Here is a 20762-nt window from a genome sequence, read left to right as displayed (position 1 = left end):
TATTAGAAAAGCGGCAGCCATTAGCCACGAAGCAGAAAGTTACATCCTGATAAGAAGGCGGTTCTGTCCTAATAGCACCCACCATGACCAGATAACAAAACAGATCTTTAGATAGTTCAATAAAACTTAGTTTGATAGCATCCTGTCTGGCAAGAAATCCCATATCAATAGTTGTGGTTGTGAAATCCTCATTTCTTTATTGTTCTGTCTTTATGGTCTCCACTTCTCTATTGTTTGTCTGTATGATCTCTGTCTGGTTCTTTAAATGTTTCTGTCAGACTGTTACATAATTAATTTTGCTTGGTGTAAATCAATTAAGGGGTATGATTGGTTAAAGAATTGTTTTACAATATGTTAGGATTGTTTAGCAATATTTTAGTAAATAATTGGTTAAGGTAAAGGACTCAAGTTTCACTATATACTGGGGTCCAAGAAGGAGACCAAAAGAAGAAGAACTCCCCTCTAAAACACAGATTAAAGCTGCTAAGAATCCTCTGCACAACTGTGACATGCAGCAACCAGAATCTAGACGAGACTGACCTTGCCTGGCCAACAGGGAAAGTCCACCTGCCTGATCAGGATTGGTGAGCATAGCATTGTATGCTTAGCATGTGTATTCTGCTTGGTAATTGTTAATAAATAGAGGATAAGGCTATTACTGTGTAAGGCTCTTTCACTGGTAAAAGGTCCTGTAAACCCACAAAGAGTACACCCTGAGCCCTAGGAATTGGGTAAGGTTGAGTGTCTAAATTAAGAGGATTACGCCTTGAGCCTTTGAAACTGGGTAAAGGTGGGTGCCCCTAGAGTGTGCAAGTAACAGAGAATTTTGTGCAGGTAACAAGCTGGGCCCTTACGCAGCTGGGGCCACTTCTATGGAGGGCGTTGAAGATCAGGGCAGCAGCCTCAAACTGGACTCAGTATTCAACCAGGACCCTGCACAGGGAATGAAGCACTGGGGTCATGCAATCTCAGCAGCCTGGGCTACTAACTCAGTGGACTGCTGCATTTGGAGCAATTTCATCCCTTGGGATGCTGCATTGCGCTAATTAAACCAGGAGCTCAAAACTCTGTAAATCCCCAGGGCCAAGTCCCAGAGGAAGAGATGATATCGCCAGGCCAGCCTTTCCCATGCTGTATTTGTCTGTGTGTCTGGCGGCAGAGTCCAGGGGGACGCAAACGTTGCAGACCAATTTGATAATCTGAAGGCAGACACCCTTCACGCAGGACATTGTCCTGGGGCCTGGAAGGTCCAGAAGATGTTCATTGTCCCCACCAACTTCACCTCCATCTTCACTGGGATTAGCTTCAACCAGCTGCTGTTCATACAGTGCTGATGCCTCCTATGCATTTGGTTGCCTGGGAGCAAGTGCCAGAGAGGTGTATACAGGAGGCACCATTTTCCAAAGTACCTAAGTGCCTTAGGAACCTACGTCTTAGTCTCAAGTGACGAGGCACATGGGACGTGCAGTGAGATTGACTTGCAGTGAGATTTGGGCCCCTAGATGACTTTTGAAAATGGGACTTGGGTGCTTGTGAAAATATTATGGAGGGGAGGCAAATCTTTAGAGGAACTTGTTATCTGAGGCAATGCAGTTGAATGGGAGAGAAATGAACCTCTATGATGAACCAAGGACTCCGTTCTGTTCACTATATGTTCCTATACCACCCTTGCCACCGTAGTGTCTGAGCACTCTCCTGGCGTGCTTTAAATGATGTGACTAACGTGGGTTTGTTCTCTCTCCCGCTGGGGGTAACTGTGCATGCAGTGGAATATTTCGGTTTGACAGGAATTTTTTCACTGTTTCCCTACTCAGGGGAGAAGGGAGGTGTTTCTTTCCAGGCCATGCCACAGGCACGAGAAGGGCAGAAATTTCCTTCATTCCGCCAGAGGAAGTGGTGATCTTGACAGCATCACTGGAGCTGGGTGGAAGCTTTATCCAAAGACCCAAAACACTTGCACACTGTGCCAGAGTAAATGATGGCCAAGAATCTCACCAGGTGGAAGCCCCTACAGCCTCCCTCTGTAATGGAAGAGGGGTACAAGAGGTTTGGGCTTTGGAACTGAGTGAACAAGGGAAGTTATCTGCAAACACCGTGGGGAATTCTGGCTCATGGTTTGATCCAAGTTTGTTGTTAATTTTTCCATGAATATTTGTGCAGCCAGGTTTGATTTTGCAGAAATGCTTGGAGAAACTTTGACTCACGTGCCAGTGCATATTGGTGCACAAGGAAACCTGTTCCTGTGAGTCAGGACAGGATCTGTTTCCCCATACAGTATATTCAGATACAAAAACTCTGCTTAGTGGATCAGTGAAGGTTAACTCACACAAAGTAATTGTGCCTCCTTAGCTCAAGTGGTTAACTACTATTCAGGCCTTTCTTTGGTCAGGGCCGGTTCTCCCCTTTTTGCCACCCCAAGCAAGTGCCAAATTGCCACCACCACAAGTGGCTCAAGATAGAAGTTGCCGCTGATTTGCCGCCACTGGCAGCCGAAGAGAGAGGCTGCCGCAGAATTGCTGCCGCAGCGGAAACACCCAAACGGCACACGGACTGCCACCCCTTGCAAATTGCCACCCCACGCACCTGCTTGGAATGCTGGTGCCTGGAGCAAGCCCTGTCTTTGGTTCAATTGTGTGTATTTACAAATAATGTCAGCAAAATCCTGTTTCCCTGGACCCAGTAGGAACAAAGAGCAGGAGGCAGTTTCCTTGCTCAGTTTCCAGGCCTGCCTATCCTGTGCCCCAAAGATCTCCCACAAAGAGCTGCATAGACAGATACTTGATTTTCTGTTACATGGCTCTGTTAACTTTCATGTGTTGCCATCTTGCACTGAAAACCATGATAACCAAACTGTGACATATTTTGCCAAGGGTAGTTCTAATAAACTGAGTGTCCGTGGGGACAGGGGGATGAAGTTTAAGTTACTTTGTTCTTAGACCTCTGTAATAGCACCTAAGGACCCCAGACACGATCAGGACACCCCCCCTGCACCCCACTGTGCTAGGTGCTGTACAAACATAAAAGAAGAGACAGTCCCTGCCAGGAACAGTTTACAACCTACCATGATCATTCCAGATCAAAGAGCCTTAGGATTGTCTGCACAGGAAAACTGACCAGAATAGCTGTCCCGGAATAACTATCCCATTATAGCTCTTCCAGGAAAACACTCTTATTCCGAGATACAATTATCCACAGAGTTACTGCAGAATAGCTATAGCCCTTTATATTCACCCCAACCTTATTCCAGAATAACTTCCCCATGGAGACAAGCGCTTACTGTGGTTTAGTATCTTTGGCTGATCCAGAGCCAAGGGGTCTGTGAGAATACAAAGAACAAAGCCATTTCTGGGAGGGATGCCTTTGCTGGACTGCTTGGCTTATGCAGAAGGTGTAGGGATTCTTCCTGAGGTAAAGCTGTAAATCATGTGAAAATAAGAGGTATGTTTTCCCTTCTCAGGATCCCTCCACAACGCTTGGTGCTACCTCCTGAGACAGATGGCCATGGCCAAGAAGAGGATTGCAGTTATCGGTGGTGGATCCAGTGGACTGTGCACCATTAAATGCTGTTTGGATGATGGGCTGGAGCCCACCTGCTTTGAGAGAAGTGAAGATATGGGGGGACTCTGGAGGTTCAAGGTAGGTTTGAGTTCATCATGAGTTTGGGTGCTTTTCTTAATTATGGCTATTTATTATTTGTATTGCACCTCTTGTGCCACGTGGTGTACAAACCCAGAACAAAAAGACAGTCCCTGCTCCAAAGAGACTGAAATTTATGTATCAAATATTATTTCGACCAGACGAAAGCCCATGCTGTCACACAGATGTGATTTGTAAAGTCCCCCTGTGTGTAAAAAAGCCAAAACTGGCTGAGAAATTTAAAAGCAGGATGGTAACAGACTGTCAGTCGCAGCGATGTCTGAACCTGATGATAGGGTGAGCAAGAAGAACTCTCAGCCATGCGTGTAGCTGTTTCCATCACTTCACACTGACACAGCAGACATTTTAGGGTTCATAGTGACTATCCTGGAATCTTATTATATAGCAGCCGTGTTAGTCTGTATTCGCAAAAAGAAAAGGAGTACTTGTGGCACCTTAGACTTATGCTCAAATAAATTGGTTAGTTTTCGTGAGCTACAGCTCACTTCATCGGATGCATTCGATGTATTTTCCATTGAATGCATCTGATGAAGTGAGCTGTAGCTCACAAAAGCTTATGCTCAAATTGGTTAGTCTCTAAGGTGCCACAAGTACTCCTTTTCTTTTTATTATATACAGAGCATCATAGGTGTGTTCAGGTATTAAAAAGGTCTCTGCCCAGAGGAGGCTGCAGGGTAACATAGTTGCTGGCGAGAGTCTTCTCCACCTATCTGGAGGATGCAGTCACCTCACCCAGAGTGCAATTGTGGCTCGGGTTTAGGGCCTGATCCAAGGCACATTGAAGTCAGCGGAAAGACTCCCATTGATTTCAGTGGGCTTTGGATCAGGCCTTTGCTTCTGACGATCGGGTTGTTAGGAGGCTGAAAAGGAAGGGTCAGCACAGAGGGGGCTTCAGCTCATAATGAATCCTTTAGATGGGAGAACAACAAACCTGACTTATCCGACAGTGGGACAATGTTCCTTTCACAGGCTTCTCCCACAGCACTAGTGCCAGAATCCACAGGCTTCCTTCAGACAGATGGCCCCATCCTGCTTCCACTGAATTCAGTGGCAAAACATTGACTACTGTCCAATGGCAAAGTGCACTTCCCCCAGCAGCAGATGGTCCTCTCCTTTTCCTTCTCAGGGTTCTAGCAGCAACCACAGCAGCAGCTACAGCAAGCAGTCTGGTGGTCCAGTCGGGCAGAAAGGACCCCTCTCAGGTGGTGGTGGTGGTGTCCACAGCAGCAACTGCTGGGGCTGTGGTCCCTCCCTTGGCCCCTCTAGGGAGTGGGCTCACAGGCCCCCCCCCCCCAAGGGGCTGTAGTTGGAGCAGTAGCAGCACCTGAGGGTGGGGGGGTCCAGCAGCTGGCCAGCAACCGGGTAACAGAGAAGGGGGGGGCAGTGTCTGGCCCAGCCAGGGGAGCAGCTGGAGCAGCAACAGCAGTAGCAGCAGCAGGGAGAGCTGGGGCCTAACAGCAGCAGTACCAACAGCAGGAGCAGCAGCCCTCTTCCTCCTACTCCCTCCAGGCCAGAGGGCTACAGGAGTGTGATCCTTTTGGGATCCGGGAAGTGAGCAGGCAAAGCCCGTCCACTGCTAAAGGATCCCCCCCCTAGCCTAAGAGGGGGATCCACAGGACCTGGACACCAAATCAATCTGGGGGACAACTAATGAAATAACAGGAACAGGAGTGTGGTCAAAGGGTCAAACAAAGGGAACCAGACGGGGACACCAAGCAGAGAACCCCGGACAGTGCCCACTCCTCAAAGGTCAAGGGAGTCGGTGGACGCCGCCCAGAGGAACTCTGCCCGGATACATGAACAGACCGAGGATCAGAAATAGGCCCCACAGCTACAGGAGTGCGATAGAAGGGAGAGATATTGGTCCCAGGTTAAGCAGGTCCCTTTTCCCTGGGTAAGATAAACAGGGTAGGTTTTTTTTTTTTTTTTTTTTTTTTTTTTTTTTGAAACAGAAAAGAAATTTATTTGTAACAGTTACAGAAATTACAAAAAGATAAAGAAAAACTTAGCAACAAAACAACGCAATCAGAAGGTATAACACAACAGCTTTCAGGAGGGAGAGGTGTTCAGGCTAGCCCAGGCCCAGAGCGGGGGGGCTTCCTCGACACTCATGGTCTTCCACCCTCCTGAGTTACCTGGTGGCCTAGAGCGGGGGGGCTTCCTCGACACTCGTGGTCTTCCACTCCCTCGAGTTACCTAGTGCCGCGCCCAGGGTCACCGACCCTCCCTCTCCTGAGAGTGCCCGACAAGATGGGCACGGCTGCGGGGTGGGTGGCTGGGAGGGAGGGGGGCACATCCATGTATTATAAGACCCCTCCTAAATAACAATAATGATGGTATTCACAGCAGCTAACGGCTGTGGCTGGCGTCTCTCGCTCTGTCCCTCAATCAGAGGGTCAGACGGAGGGAACCGGACGGGGTCACCGAGCAGAGAACCCCGGACAGCGCCCACTCCTCAAAGGTCAAGGGAGTCGGTGGACGCCGCCCAGAGGAACTCTGCCCGGATACATGAACAGACCGAGGATCAGAAATAGGCCCCACAGCTACAGGAGTGCGATAGAAGGGAGAGATATTGGTCCCAGGTTAAGCAGGTCCCTTTTCCCTGGGTAAGATAAACAGGGTAGGTTCCAGAACAATCAGGAACTTTCTGGAAACAATTAAGGCAGACAGGCTGATTAGAACACCTGCAGCCAATCAAGAAGCTGCTAGAATCAATTAAGGCAGGCTAATCAGGGCACCTGCATTTAAAAAGGAGCTCACTTCAGTTTGTGGTGCGCATGTGAGGAGCTGGGAGCAAGAGGCACTAGGAGCTGAGAGTGAGAAAGCGTACTGCTGGAGGACTGAGGAGCACAAGCATTATCAGACATCAGGAGGAAGGTCCTATGGTGAGGATAAAGAAGGTGGTGGGAGGAGGCCATGGGGAAGTAGCCCAGGGAGTTGTAGCTGTCGCACAGCTGTTCCAGGAGGCACTCTAGGCAGCTGCATTCCACAGGGCCCTGGGCTGGAACCCGGAGTAGTTCTGGGTTCCAGGCGGGTCCGGGTTCCCCCCAAACCTCCCAACGCCTGATCAGACACAGGAGGAGTTGACCTGGACTATGGGTTCATGAAAACGGCCAAACTAAGGGCTGCCATGAATCTCTGAGGTGAGCAAATCCGCCAATAAGCGCAAGACCCACCAAGGTAGAGGAGGAACTTTGTTACAATAGTCAATATTCATAACTTCAGATACAAAAATGATACTTGCATACAAATAGGATAATCACATTCAGCAAATCATAACTTTTCCAATGACACCTCACATGACTTATTTTGTATGAAATGCATAAATATGCCATTATCATATAGTAATATCACTATGAAGAATATGGGGTGCAGTGTCACAGATGTCTTACTAGATACTCTCATGAAGGTGGAACACACAGCAAGCAGTTATCATAAGAGTCAGATATTTCTCATCAGCTTTCAGCCAAGACGGAAGACATCTCCATCTACCTTTCAGTCTCCCAAGTATACATTCCACTGTCATTCTGCAACTACCAAGATGACAATCTAACAGCTCCTTTCTGTTATCCAAGTGTCCTGTAAAAGGATTCGTCAACCAGGGAAGCAGCTGGGTCTCTAAGAATGACTAGAGGAATAGCAACGCCAGCAATGTTCATAGAGATCATAGAGTTCATAATGTGTGTTCAAAGGCTAGATGATTCACAGTGAAACATTTTGATTGTGGACAGCAGATACTTTAACACAAAGCAACTCAGGTTACCAGCAAAAAAGCTGAAGTGTAGACAAGCCCTTGGTCTCTTCAGCCCAAATCCTAAAAGGAGTTTAGGTTTCTAACTTCCATTTATTTCAATGGCCATTAGGTTTCTAAATACCTTTGAGGGTCTGGGCCTTTGTACTTCAATTCTCCAACTGTATGACGGGGATAGCAGCACTGCCCTATCTCACAGATGGGCTGTAAGGATAATGATGGTGAGGTGCTCGGATAAATCCCAGAGACAGATACAGGGGCAGCTGCCATTTTGTGAGGCAGAGTGCACAGAGCCAATGCCAGGCAAGACATACTCTCTGCTCCCTCACAAGATGTTACTGTCTTGGTTTGCTGCTTTTCCTTTATTCTGACTCTGTTTAGGCATCTCCTTTTTAGGCATTCTACTGCCTTCCTGTTTGAAATGATCAGCACAGCTCCAATTTCAAATACACTGCCTCCGGTCCAAACGTTATTTCATGCAGGTCAAGGAGGATACAGTCAGTGCTTTAGGGCAGATCCTCTGCCCTGTTCTGCTCACTTTGCACTGCACCAGTGGCACAAAGGGAGCAAAAACCCACCCACAAGTCCCGTGTAGAAGCAGTGTAGCTCCCACACCTCCTTTTCTCATAATCTCTGACACAGAGGTGGTGTTGGAGGTGAAGGGGAGAGTGGCTGGGGTAGGATGTTCTACCATCCCAGCTAATAATGAGTCCTTAGGGGCACACTGCCAGATGGTTCAGTTAGCGTTGCCCTCAGACTGCTCTAATCTGAGCTGGGATCAGGGAGCCATGACTGGCTGTTGCTTCTCAGCTTCTTCTCCTTTCTCCCCCTTTCCTGAGCTGCTCTGGATAGCAGTGTACATAGGAGCTCCTCTAGAGTCAGATAGAGCCAGCCAAGCTCCCATCCTACTCTCCTTGCAGGTCCTACACCCAAGCAGGGAATGCAATGGAGAAGCCGGAGCTGCTCTCCTCTCTCCTGTGACACTGCTGGCAGACAGCAGGGGAGTTGCTTTGCAGCTGTACCAGGTAAGGCCCAGCGAACTCTCAGGGGGCTCCCATCAGAACTGCTGTACGGGAAGCCATGGGGAGGGAGACAGGGAGGCCAGGCACAGCACCAGACCTGATTCAGACACTTCACTTCCAGCATAAAGGGGCTGGCCCAGAGAGCACACTACCAATTTGTTACCAAACCTCCACTATCTTCCGAACGCTGTTGCCTTTGAAGCCCTCAGTTCAGAGACTTGAGGGTAACCAGTAGCCCCTGGGCTATGGTTGAACAACACTGCTCTGCAAAATGGTTTAAAAACATTAGACATTAGACATGTCAACATTAAAGACATTAACATCAGCTTCTTCAGCTCAAAATAAGCAAACAAGGGAAACAGATAATCCTTACTACTGTTAAGGAAAAGTTAGCATATGTAACTCCATTTTGGTTTGGAGCCCACCATTGTCTAAAAGCAAGCACATCATGCACCAGGAGGAGTGTTCCTTAGATACTGCATTCCTGTGAAAACACGCTCCCCCTTGTTTCCAGCCTGTCTCGACTCCCAGTTTCTGTTCTTTGTCTGTTCCTAACTCCCTGCCTCCTGGCCTTGACGTGAGCCTCCCATCCTGATAAGAGAGGCTACTGGTGCATTGCTTTAGGACCATGTTGTGTAGTTGAAGTAATGGTCTAGCACGGGGAATGTACCTAGCAGGGATAGGTGGTAGATAGGGGAAGGGTTTGTCTATTGGCTAATGTTTCCGATGCACGAGGGCAACATGCTTTGCTAAAAGATATATAATCTCTGTATAACTTGCATTCGGGGTCCCCTCCTGATTAGCAGGGGGGCACAACGCTCGAGCGTAATAAACTTAGTATCTTTGGGAACTCTGCAGTTGTGGACTTTGTTCGTGTGCCTCAGCCTAGACTTGAACTGTGCGTGACCTATGGGGTATAGTTCGCAGCAGTTCCTGTGCATGACCTGTCGGGTATAATTTGCAGCAGTTTTGGCGACCACGAAGGGACTCTAGGCTCGCTCCAACAAGCGAGACTACACTCCTCCTCTCGGACAGCTCCAGCTGGCACAGGGGGAGTTCACCTTTGAGAACTCTGAGGAGCGGGGGCACATTTGGTGTCCTTTTTGGTAGCCCATTATGGGTTCTGGGTAGAGTGTAAGTAAGGGGACCCCTTTGGCTGAAATTCTCGAGAACTGGGGGAATATTTCTGGTACCCATGGGTTAGGTAAAAAATAAAAAAAAAGCTGTAATCTTGCGCAAGGTTGAGTGGCCAGCACTAACAACTCAAACACCTTTCGAATGGCCACCGGATGGTTCCTTTGCTGGGGAAAAATTAACAGCGCTTAGGAAAAGGTTGGAAGACAAAGCTCCAGCCCAGATGGATTATTGGTGTAACCCTTCTGCCTGTCAGAGTTGACAGCAACAAGGGCCGGGTTCAGTATCTAGGGGTTCCATTCCAATAACACAGTGCAAAACCGGCTCGAGCCCCCACCAGTGACCTGGGACAAATATATATCACCCCCACTGGGCGCCTCCAAGAGGCAATACTTCCCCTCTCGCAAGCACATAGTCTGAGTGTAACAAAAAGCCTTTTAATAACAGAGAGAAACAATGTGGCATTATGTTGGGGAAACACCACCACCAGGATTCATAACACAACCCATGAGCAAAAAACCCACCCCAAGCAAATTGGGGCATGTCCTTTCCCTTTAGTTCTTGAGTCCAGCAACCCAAAATCACCCAAAGTCCCAAAAGTCCAATGACCCAAAAGTCTCTGTCCCTGGTCAGGGCAGCCCCAGAATCCAAAAGTTTATCTGCAGAGTTTTACTCCCCAGTCTGGGTTAAAATGTGCCTGTGGGGGAAGGGAAGAGGTAAGGGGCACCTTACGTGACCTGAAGCTGACTACCCCACAGCTCCATAGGGCTCCGCTCCGCTAGCCATCTCAGCTCCCTATGGCCCCATTCTAGGTGGGGTGGGTGTGCCTATGCAAATGAGATCAGCCCCTGAAGTTCTTTTCCACAACTTGCCACACCTCACCACCAGATGTCAGGGTGGAGCTCATCCTGACTCTGCTTACATTGGTATGTGTGGGATAACTGGGCTTATGCTTGTGCGAAAGGACGTCCTCTTTCCTCCTCCTTTTCTTATTCATCTCAGGGATCTCCAGCCCTGCTCTGTGCTATGCCTGCTTCTGCCCCTCCTCCAACTTACCCTCGGCTTTCTGACTTATGCCCGTCACCTCCTTGCTTGCCAGTTGGCCGTGCGTTCTGTCCAGGTGACAAGCCTCACGGGGGAGGACTCGGGTAGCCCTTGTGAGTAAGAATATTTAAGAGAAGAGACCTGGGGGGCTAGTTAAGAAGCCCACCCTCCTTGTTAAATTGATAGTGGGATAAAGCTGGTGCTCATGGAAGGACAGTTCAGAGAGAAAAACAGGATCAGGCCCAAGTGGGCAGGCAACAGATAGAGAGATTGGAAAACAGGAAACTTGGAGGGCATAGTGGAAAAAGAGGAGTAAATAATTACAGGAATGGGAAACGTAAATCCCGGAATAATACTTGGAATGGTAAAATCTGAGTTGATTGGGTGTCGTTTTGGGAGATAAGCAAGTGATTTAAGAAAGGAAAGTAAGAAGTTAACTCTGTAGTTGCTGGAAAGAATTAAGCAGTTAAACTTTGTGAAATTCTAGGAAAAAAAGAATTCTTGGCTTCTTTGCAGCCATTTTTGAGAAAAATGGGCCCCTTTCTAAAGGAATGCAATTACACAGTGCTACTTAATTAATATCTTATCAGGCTCCAAGGGGCTACAATAGGTGGTGTCTTCCTTTTCAGGTCGCTGTGTGTTTGACAGCAGGAGTTAAAAGTAAAAGGCAATCAAAAGTCTGGTAAAGTTTATTGTGCCCTTTTTAAAGTAAGAATCTTTAAGCTGTGGCTCTAAAAGCAAGCCGAAAAGCATTTGTTTTAATGTAAATTACCTAACTGATAAGGTAGAAGCCACTGAAACCTGGGCTGTCTATGAAACAAATACAAGAAAATATGGGTAATACCTCTGTTTTGCCTGCAATTAACAAGAGTATTTGTATAAAAAGGAGATATTTTAAGCAATAACTGACTGCCCAGAAGGGGTAGATCTATGTTCTTTTTGTCTTTGAGAAAACTGATGCCAGCTGAAAAGCAATTCAACATATCATGAATTTACTGGCACAATAGGAATTATGTTCTGTGTTTTGTGTTTGTCTTGTGGCCAGAATTGCTGTGTTTAATTTTTCATAGGACAGTTTAGTTTAAAACTAAATAGAAGGGTTAAATCAAAATGCAGTATCTAAGGAACACTCCTCCTGGTGCATGATGTGCTTGCTTTTAGACAATGGTGGGCCCAAACCAAAATGGAGTCACATATGCTAACTTTTCCTTAATACTAGGGACAATGAAATATGGGTGGGCAGTTTGCACAGTATGCAGGAGGAAGAGTAGGATGCAACACAGTCAGCCACCATCCCAACACAAATGCATGCATACATCATCAGTAAGGCTATGTTTTAGTCATGGGTATTTTTAGTAAAAGTCATGGACAGGTCATGGGCAGTAAACAAAAATTCACGACCCGTGACCTGTCCATGACTTGTATTATATACCCCTAACTAAAACTTAGTCTGGGTGCCGCGGGTGCTAGGGGAAACGGCCCAGGGGGCACTGCAAGTGCTGGGTGGGGTTGTTTCCCAGGACCCCCACTGGTGCTGGGGGGGGGGGGCAGGTGGCGCATGGCCTGGGACTCCCACTGGTGCTGGGAAGGAGGGTTGCCAGGGCAAGCATGCTTCTCCCCTGGCTCCGCACAGTTCCCCAGAAGCAGCTGGTGCATCCCTGCAGCTCCTAGGGGGAGGGAAGGCAAGGGGAGCGCCATGCGCTGCCCCCGCCATGAGTGCGGGCTCCACAGCTCTCATTGGCTGAGAACCGCAGCCTGTGGGAGCTGCAGGGGCACTGAAAGCAGGGGCAGCATGCAGAGCTCCCTGACCCCTTTGCCTAGGAACTGCAGGGACATGCTGGCAGCGTCCACGGAGCCCCCCACACCCCTTGAAGTCAGCGCCACTCCTCACCCCAACCCTGTGCCCCAGCCCTGAGTCCCCTCCCACTACTGCTGCTGCTAGGGGGAGGGGTGTGCGGTGGCCTGAGATTGCCCCAGCAGCAGCGAGTGCGGCCGGTCCAGGAGCTGCCCGAGCTGCTTGGGCAGCCCTGGAGCCAGCTGCACCAGCCGCTGCAGAAGTCATGGAAAATCACGGAATCCGTGACTTCTGTGACCTCCCTGACAAACACGCAGCCTTAATCATCAGCCACGTCTCAAAAGACACAATGTGCCACAGTCAGGCCACCACCAATGGGAGTTCAGGATGCAGAAGTGTGTTTGGAGCACTGGGCATGTGTATTACGAGGCGCGTACATTATGTTTGCTGTTGTCCTGATTTCCAGTATTGCCAACCCCAAACAGTCAAAGGTAGCAAGTCGGGCCCCACAAAATCATGAGATTGGCTTAAAATCACGAGATTACAAAATAAATTTGAGGTTCTCTTTGTTTGTCTCCTAGTTTCTGATTCTTTAGCGGGCTTGACCGTTTCAAACTTTCCTCTACAACACCCTGCCCCACCCCATGGGGTAGGACCCCCACCCACCCTGCAGCATACGAGCCCCCAGCCCCTTCCACTCCTCACCCCACCCTGCTCTGCCTCAAGTGGAAGGACGGAGCCGTCCTCCGAACCCACCCCCCGGGGAAGGACTGGACGGAGCCCACGCGGCCGGCAGGTCCGGCCCCTCCTGGTTTCCATGGTGACCGGAGCGAGGGCGCGCGGAGTCACGTGAGGCAGGCGGAAGCGGAAGCGGAAGCAGGCGGCCGGCTGGGGCCGCCGGGCGGGCGCTGAGGAGAACCGGACGGGTCCGTGCCTGGCCGCCATGCCCAGCCCCCGGAGCAGCCCGTCCCGCCGCGCCGCGCCGGTCCCCAGCCCGTCCCGCCGCGCCGCGCCGGTCCCCAGCCCGTCCTGCGCGGCCGTGGCGCTGCGCTCCCTGCTGGCCGCCGACCTGCGGGTCTCCCGGCGGCTGGGCGTGTGCGCCGGGGAGCGCTCGGCCTGGGGCAGCGCCAGGCCCCTCCTGCGGCTCCTCGAGGTGTCCGGCCACGGCGTGCCCTGGCTGGCGGGCACCCTGTATGGGCTGGGCCGCAGCGAGAGCCCGGCGGGCCGCGAGGTGCTGCTCAACCTGCTCTTCGGTGAGGGGCCGGGGGAAGGGGCGCCTCTCCCCTCTCATCCCCTGGGCTCGGGGCCCAGGCTCATCGGAGCAGCGGGCAGGGAAGAGGCTGAGTCGTCCCCCGTCTCCCGTCCCCCCCGTCACCTACCTGAGAGCTGCTTCCCGAGAGCCCAGGCTGGGGCAAGTCACCCAGCAGGGCGTATCCCAGCCAGCCCTGATCTGTGCTGGTATCCCAGCCGTGCCACTCTTCTGCCAGCTTCTCAGGGCCCTGCCTCCCTGTGCCCCAGTGCAGGGGCTGCACTCAGCAGGGCTGGGAAACCAGTGTGCCATGCAACCCCTGCCCCATGGGGATCTGCCACAGAGACCGCTTCAGCAAGCTGGCTGCCAGCTCTTCCTGCATCTACACGGTTCCCTCGTCATGGCAGTCTAGGGATTCTGACTCGTGGTCAATTCAGGCAAATGTGCCTTCAGTCATCCTAGGGACACAGCACTTTTGGGGCCATCCTGAACATGCTTGGGATGAGATGTCAGTGTTCTGAAAAGGTGGCACATGCTTTCTTCTGTTTCTATGAAACAGCTGTTCTGCCATATCTGGGCAAATTCTGATAACCTAGATTTATATGGCCATAGTGCTGTGAGCTAGGGTATACCCGAATCCTTCAGCTGGAAATCCTAACCTTCAATGCGGAGTCCAGCATGCAGGGTTTCTGGAAGTGGCTTAAGTGGATGAATTTAGTATTTATTAAAGTAATTGAGGCAGTAATAGTGCAGCTGCCTCCAGCTCAGCATGTAATCATAGTCTTGGTTGAGTCACTCAGTTGTGCCAGTGAACCTGAATCCCAGCCTTCAGCACGCCCTGGTATTACAGCTTCCAGACCCTCCCAGTTGGAGACTGCCTTTCATCCCAAACTATGTGGTGGTTTTGCAATGCATGCAAACCACTTTCATCATCACTTTATTGTCCATTTCGTTTTCAGTAGCAGCAGCACAGGAGCTGATGCCAGCTCCCTATAGCTCAGCATGTAATCACAGTTCAGGGAAGGCTACGTTTTAGTCATGGATATTTTTAGTAAAAGTAAACAAAAAAATTCACGCCCCATGACCTGTCCATGACTTGTACTGTATATCCCTAACTAAAACTTGGGCCAGGGGAGTTCTGGGAGGGCAGGCCGGGGGTGCTGCGGGTGCTGGGGCAGTAGTCTGGGACCCCCACTATTGCTGGGAGGTAGGCGGAGGCACGTGGCCTGGGACCCCCGCTGGTGGTGGAGGGTTGGCGGGGCTGTCAGGCTCCCTACCCATTCCGTGCAGCTCCCCAGAAGTGGCAGGCATGTCCCTGCAGCTCCTAGAGGGGGGCTCAGCATGCTGCTCCTGCCACCAGCACCGGCTCCGCCACTCCCATTGGCCAGGAACCTCCACCAATGGGAGCTTCAGGGACGGTGTCTGCAGGCAGGGGCAGTGCACAGAACTCCCTGGCCCCTCTGCATAGGAGCTGCAGGGAAATGCCAACTGCTTCCAGGGAGCCCTCTGAGGTAAGCGCTGCCCTGCATCCCAATCCCCGGAGCCTCTTCCCACACCCAAACTGCTGCTGCTGGCCCCAGGGCTGCCTGGGAGCTCGGGCAGCCCCAGAGCCAGCCACACTGACCGCTGCAGAAGTCATTGAGGTCATGGAAAGTCACGGAGTCCATGACTTCCATGATCTCTGTGACAGACATGCAGACTTAATCATAGTCTTGGTTGAGTCACTCAGTTGTGCCAGTGAATCTGAATCCCAGCCTTCAGCATGCCCTGGTATTACAGCTTCCAGACCCTCCCAGTTGGAGACTGCCTTTTATCCCAAACTATGTGGTGTTTTTGCAATGCATGCAAACCACTTTCATCACCAATTTCATTTTCAGTAGCAACATCCCAGGAGCTGATGCCAGCTGTGCCGTTGCCCATGGTATAAACACAATGGACTGCTATGCCTGCTCACTTGAAAAAGATTGAAGGGTCATTGGGGTAGTAGAAACTCATCAGTGCTTGTCTGAATCGGCCGCAAGCTCTTGCAGTACCATATCCTCTGTAGCTCTGATTCAGAGTTCCAGAATACAAGTCACAAGGTCATTCTCTTGCTTTCAAGCTAGCAGGGACATGGAGGCTCATGCTGGCTGAAGAAGCCAGAAGGTCAAGCTCTCCATGGAATAGCCTCCGTGTCCCTGCTAGCTTGAAAGCAAGAGAATGACCTTGTGACTTGTATTCTGGAACTCTGAATCAGAGCTACAGAGGATATGGTACTGCAAGAGCTTGCGGCCGATTCAGACAAGCACTGATGAGTTACTACTACCCCAATGACCCTTCAATCTTTTCAACTGAGCCAGACCTAGCAGTCCATTGTGTTTATAGAATGGTATCTGTTGTGGGACTTCAGAAGGAGGGAAGGAAGAGCGGGAATGAAGAGGATCTCAGGGTGGAAGAAGAGGCGTTCTCTACGTATAAACCATCCTATCCTGGCAATTCCTGGCCTGCCAAAGAATTATACTGAAAATTAGCTGTTTTCTGTTGGTCTTAAATGTGCATTCATAGAATCATAGAATATCAGGGTTGGAAGGGACCTTAGGAGGTCATCTAGTCCAACCCCCTGCTCAAAGCAGGACCAAATCCCCAACTAAATCATCCCAGCCAGGGGTTTGTCAAGCCTGACCTTAAAAACCTCTAACGAAGGTGGTTCCACCACCTCCGTAGGTAACCCATTATGATGTGTAAGTAAGAATCTAGAGCTAGGAAAAGAGGTAACAGTTTAGAACAGGAATCCTTTCATCCCTTTTGAAAAAGGGATTTGTGGGAGCCCTGAGCTGAATGGTGAGTGGAAATGTTCCACAGAGGAGAAAAGCACTGCGGCACAATGAGCCAGATCTTCAGCTGGTGTAAATTGATGACGCTCCCTTGACTTTGAAGGAGCTAGGCTGACTTACACCTGCTGACAATCTTGCCCAGTGAGTTTGGAGGCTACTTGTGGAACAGCGAAGGGCATGGTACTGCACCAAGCCCCAGGTGGCACTAGGATGGCTGTAGGTACACACGGATACACACATAGCCAGGAAACCTATGCTATATTCTGCCCACATATGTGTTTTCATCATGCAGGTGGAGTTGGTGCTCATCCTAAATATTTTGTTTGCTTATTACTTTGACTCTGGATTTCAATAGCAGCATTATTTATTCCTGAGTTATTTTTGGTTAATTTCTATGACACACAACATGGAAAATGACCCCTTTGTATTTATCTCCTAGCTTTGGTGCTGGATTTAGTCCTGGTGGCAGTGGTGAAAGGGCTCGTGAGGAGAAGACGTCCCACTCACAACAAGATGGACATGTTTGTCACTATCTCTGTGGACAAATATTCCTTCCCATCAGGCCATGCTACCAGAGCTGCCATGGTGTGCAGATTTGTCCTGCACCACCTGGTGCTTGCCATTCCTCTGCGGGTCCTGGTGGTTCTATGGGCCATCATTGTGGGCATCTCCAGAGTCATGCTGGGCAGACACAACGTGACAGACGTGGCCTTTGGCTTCATCATGGGCTACATGCAGTACAATGTGGTGAAATACTTCTGGCTGTCGCCCCTGAGTGCACCTGCTCTCTTTGCAGCGTGGAATCAGTGATGGCCATAATGAAAAGGAAGAGGCACACATTGCAGTGTCTTATGCTGCTCAGAGAGTGTGAACCGGGACTGGATGAAAGAATCATCATAAGCCTCATCTGACAAGCAAGATTGACAATATCAACAGCATCATGCTTCATTCTGCGGGATATGTGGACTCAGGTTGGGACAAAATGAGATCTGTTGGAAAGCTATTCTTGGTGCCATCTTGCTGTCAATGTGCTGCTGAGCCAAAGCATGTATCAGCCCATACGGTTGCACTGGCCATCCCAGGATACGATCGTTCCACATCTCCAGGTGCTGTAGAAGTCGGACAGAGATCTGCATACTCGCCAAGCAGCTAATTCTTATTTTCTTGGTATTTAAGAACATGCATCAGTAAGATTTGTGGTCAGTAGAAATACCGTAAATCAGCACACAGCAGAGGATGCCTGTAGTATAGCTGACTTACTATCTCATATAGCAGAGGTGGGCAAACTACGGCCCGCGGGACCGTCTTGCCCGGCCCTTGAGCTCCCGGCTGGGGAGGCTAGCTCCCGGCCCCTCCCCCGCTGTCCCCCCTACCCCCACAGCCTTGCTGCGCCACGCCGCCAGCGCTCTGAGCGGCGGGACTGGCTCTGGCCAGAAGCTCCTGCCGCTCTGAATGGCATGGTAAGGGGGCGGGGAGCAGGCGGGTTGGATAGGGACCAGGGGGCGGTTGGATGGGTCGGGAGTTCTGAGGGGGGCAGTCAGAGGGTGGGAAGTGGGAGGGGGCGGATAGGGGGCAGGGGCCAAGCTGTTTGGGGATGCACAGCCTTCCCTACCCGGCCCTCCATACAGTTTCGCAACCCCAGTGTGGCCCTTGGGCCAAAAGGTTTGCCCACCCCTGTCATATAGCATAAATAGTAGATGTGACTTCTTATAAATATTGTTAGATAGTTACTTCCTGAAAACGGTCCCTCTGTGCTGTAAATGTACTAATTGGTGCTGTTGTGGCTAATTAATAGTGGGTGTGCCCCCTAGTGGCTTTAGTACGTTATTCTGACTCGACCCATTTGTGGGGTGGGTGCACTTCCTCTGCTGCCTCTTCTATAATGTTGAGATTACCAAGGTTTTGTAAATCGATTCTTTCTCCTTCTGAAGCAGCCTGCCCCTCGCTTGCCAGCTACATTCCAGTTACAGAGCCTCACTTTGTCAAGTGGGTGGCTGGTTGGAAAGGTGAAGGCATCTGCTTTTGCATATCTTGGGAATTGGCAATTTTGGGAGTGGAAATGCACAAATAGGGTTTTAATAAAGTGTGGAATGAGTACTCTGGGGTGTCTGTACCAGCTCTCCTTTAGGCAGGGTGCAGTTTGTCACTGCAAACAGGAAAAGGCTGTCCTAGCAGTTGGGTAAGCAGAGCTCCCTTTCATGTATTCTTCTGTCATCAGAGCAGGGCATTCGAGCACAGTTACTCCCTCTTACACCTCAGTTGAAAGGCAGACAACATGCAAACAGTTAATGCCACATGAGGATATGTGGTGTAGACTGCTTAGGTCTTTAAAAATAAATAAGCTCCATTGAGATCCTGATTTCAGGTATGTAGGCCCCAATTCAGCAAGAGGCTTCAACATGTTAACCGGTGACTATTCCCATTGATTTCCATGGGATTATCCATGTTCTAAAATTTCGGTATATTGGTTATAGCACTGCTGTCCACTACAGAAAAAAAACAATCAAAATAACAGTGGAAGTGATGTGTGCCAAACTATATATTGTTATTTTTCTCTATTCTATGAAGCTGATTGTATCTAAGCAAAATCAGTTCTACAATAAATGGAGCTCTACACTTGCTGATACAAATAGGAAAGAATATAAATGTTGTCGTGTAGAGTGGTGATGAAAAGGAAATTAACAAAGTAGCCACAGAGGCAGAAAATAAATTCTTTAGCTAGAGCACTGGTGGGAAGTTCTTCTGGGTCTGTTAGGCCTCCAACAAGGAAGAGCTATGCAAATAGTTTCTTTGCATAGCCAGTGAGGAGGAAATACCCACTAGATAGTTATTCTTTTGGGGTTGTGGAGGGAAGGCACAGTGTCTGAATTGAAAAAAGAGATTGCAGAACTACTTGAGAAATTAAATTCCCAGGGGCATATTGTATTCATGCAAGAGGTTTGGTGGAAAGAAAAAACTAAGGTCACTTAAAAAACAAAAAAGTGCCATGCAGTGTAATGTATCCTTAAAACCAATTACTATACCAGGAGTACTAATGATCTATTCCAGTATGGCAATTCCTGTTTTCCTAAGCAGCTGAGAGATGTACAGATAAAGGGGTGGGGGGAATATTAAAGTAAAAATAACAAATCTGTGATCTAGCTCTGCATTCCTCCAGTACATCAGTCATGTGGCCTTGAAGATGAACATGTGTAGGAATGTGTGGAGAACTCTCTTGTCCTTATAAATCTAATATAAAGGATGTGACACCACAAAGGTGTATTATGCTATAGAGTTACCTCCAGAGATTAGCCTGTAAAGCTTTCTAATATCCCCGAATGCACCATATGGTAAACATACTTTGGAATAGAAACAAGACTTCTGAGCTTTGTGAGTTAGTATCTAGCTTGGTGCCTTTGTGGTGCCAGGTTGTGTAAAAAGTCTGCAGGTGAGCAACAGTGCTCTTGCCTAAAAGGTAAAGATTGTGACAGGGGAGAGGATGTGGGTGCCATTGCCTTGTTCAAGAAGGATGAATTCAGACTGGAGCAGGTGCATAGAAGGGTTACTAGGATAATCGGGGAATGGAGAGCCTGTCTTACACGAGTTTCAGAGTAGTAGCCATGTTAGTCTGTATTTGCAAAAAGAAAAGGAGTACTGGTGGCACCTTAGAGACTAACCAATTTATTTGAGCATAAGCTTTCGTGAGCTACAGCTCACTTCATCGGATGTAGCTCACAAAAGCTTATGCTCAAATAAATTTGTTATTCTCTAAGGTGCCACAAGTACTCCTTTTCTTTTTGTCTTACACGAGGAGACTAAGGGCACATCTTCACTACAGAGCTAAATCAGCACTGCTGCAATCGATGCAGCGGCATCGATTTAGCAGGTCTGGTGAAGACATGCTAAATTGATGGGAGAGTGCTCTTCCGTTGACTTCGGTATTTCACCTCCCTGAGAAGTATAGGGTAAGGTGGTGGGAGAGCATCTACCATTGACACAGCACAGTGTAAACACCGCGGATCTAGGTACATTGACTTCAGTTACATTAGTCACATAACTGAAGTAGCATAGCTTAGATTGATTTGCCACAGTAGTGCAGACCAGGCTTAAAAGAGCCTGACTTGTTTAGCCTAGCAAAAGTCATGCTGAGAGGGGATCTGATTGCTCTCTATAAACACTTAAGGGGTAAACACCAGGGAGAGAGAAAAGCTATTTAAGCTAAAGGACAGTGTTGACTCAAGAAAAAATGGGGATGAACTGGCCAAGAATCAGTTTAGGTTGGAAATTAGAAGAAAGTTTCCTACCATTAGAGGAGGGA

At 49.3% G+C, this 20762-nt stretch overlaps 1 protein-coding gene across 1 annotated transcript; it reads left to right on the top strand.

The window, feature by feature from the left end:
* Positions 1–13346: 13346 nt before the first annotated feature.
* On the top strand, positions 13347–17823 carry PLPP6 (phospholipid phosphatase 6). The gene is made up of 2 exons (XM_074962161.1): positions 13347–13656; positions 16905–17823. The coding sequence occupies exons 1-2, from the start codon at positions 13347–13349 to the stop codon at positions 17273–17275; spliced, it is 681 nt and encodes a 226-aa protein (XP_074818262.1). The 3' UTR covers positions 17276–17823.
* Positions 17824–20762: the final 2939 nt, after the last annotated feature.

The sequence above is a fragment of the Natator depressus genome, chromosome 8, assembly GCF_965152275.1.
Source record: "Natator depressus isolate rNatDep1 chromosome 8, rNatDep2.hap1, whole genome shotgun sequence".
In the NCBI taxonomy this organism is placed as follows: domain Eukaryota; kingdom Metazoa; phylum Chordata; order Testudines; family Cheloniidae; genus Natator; species Natator depressus.
Note: the sequence above shows the minus strand (reverse complement) of the source record. Positions and strands in the feature narration are given on the sequence as shown.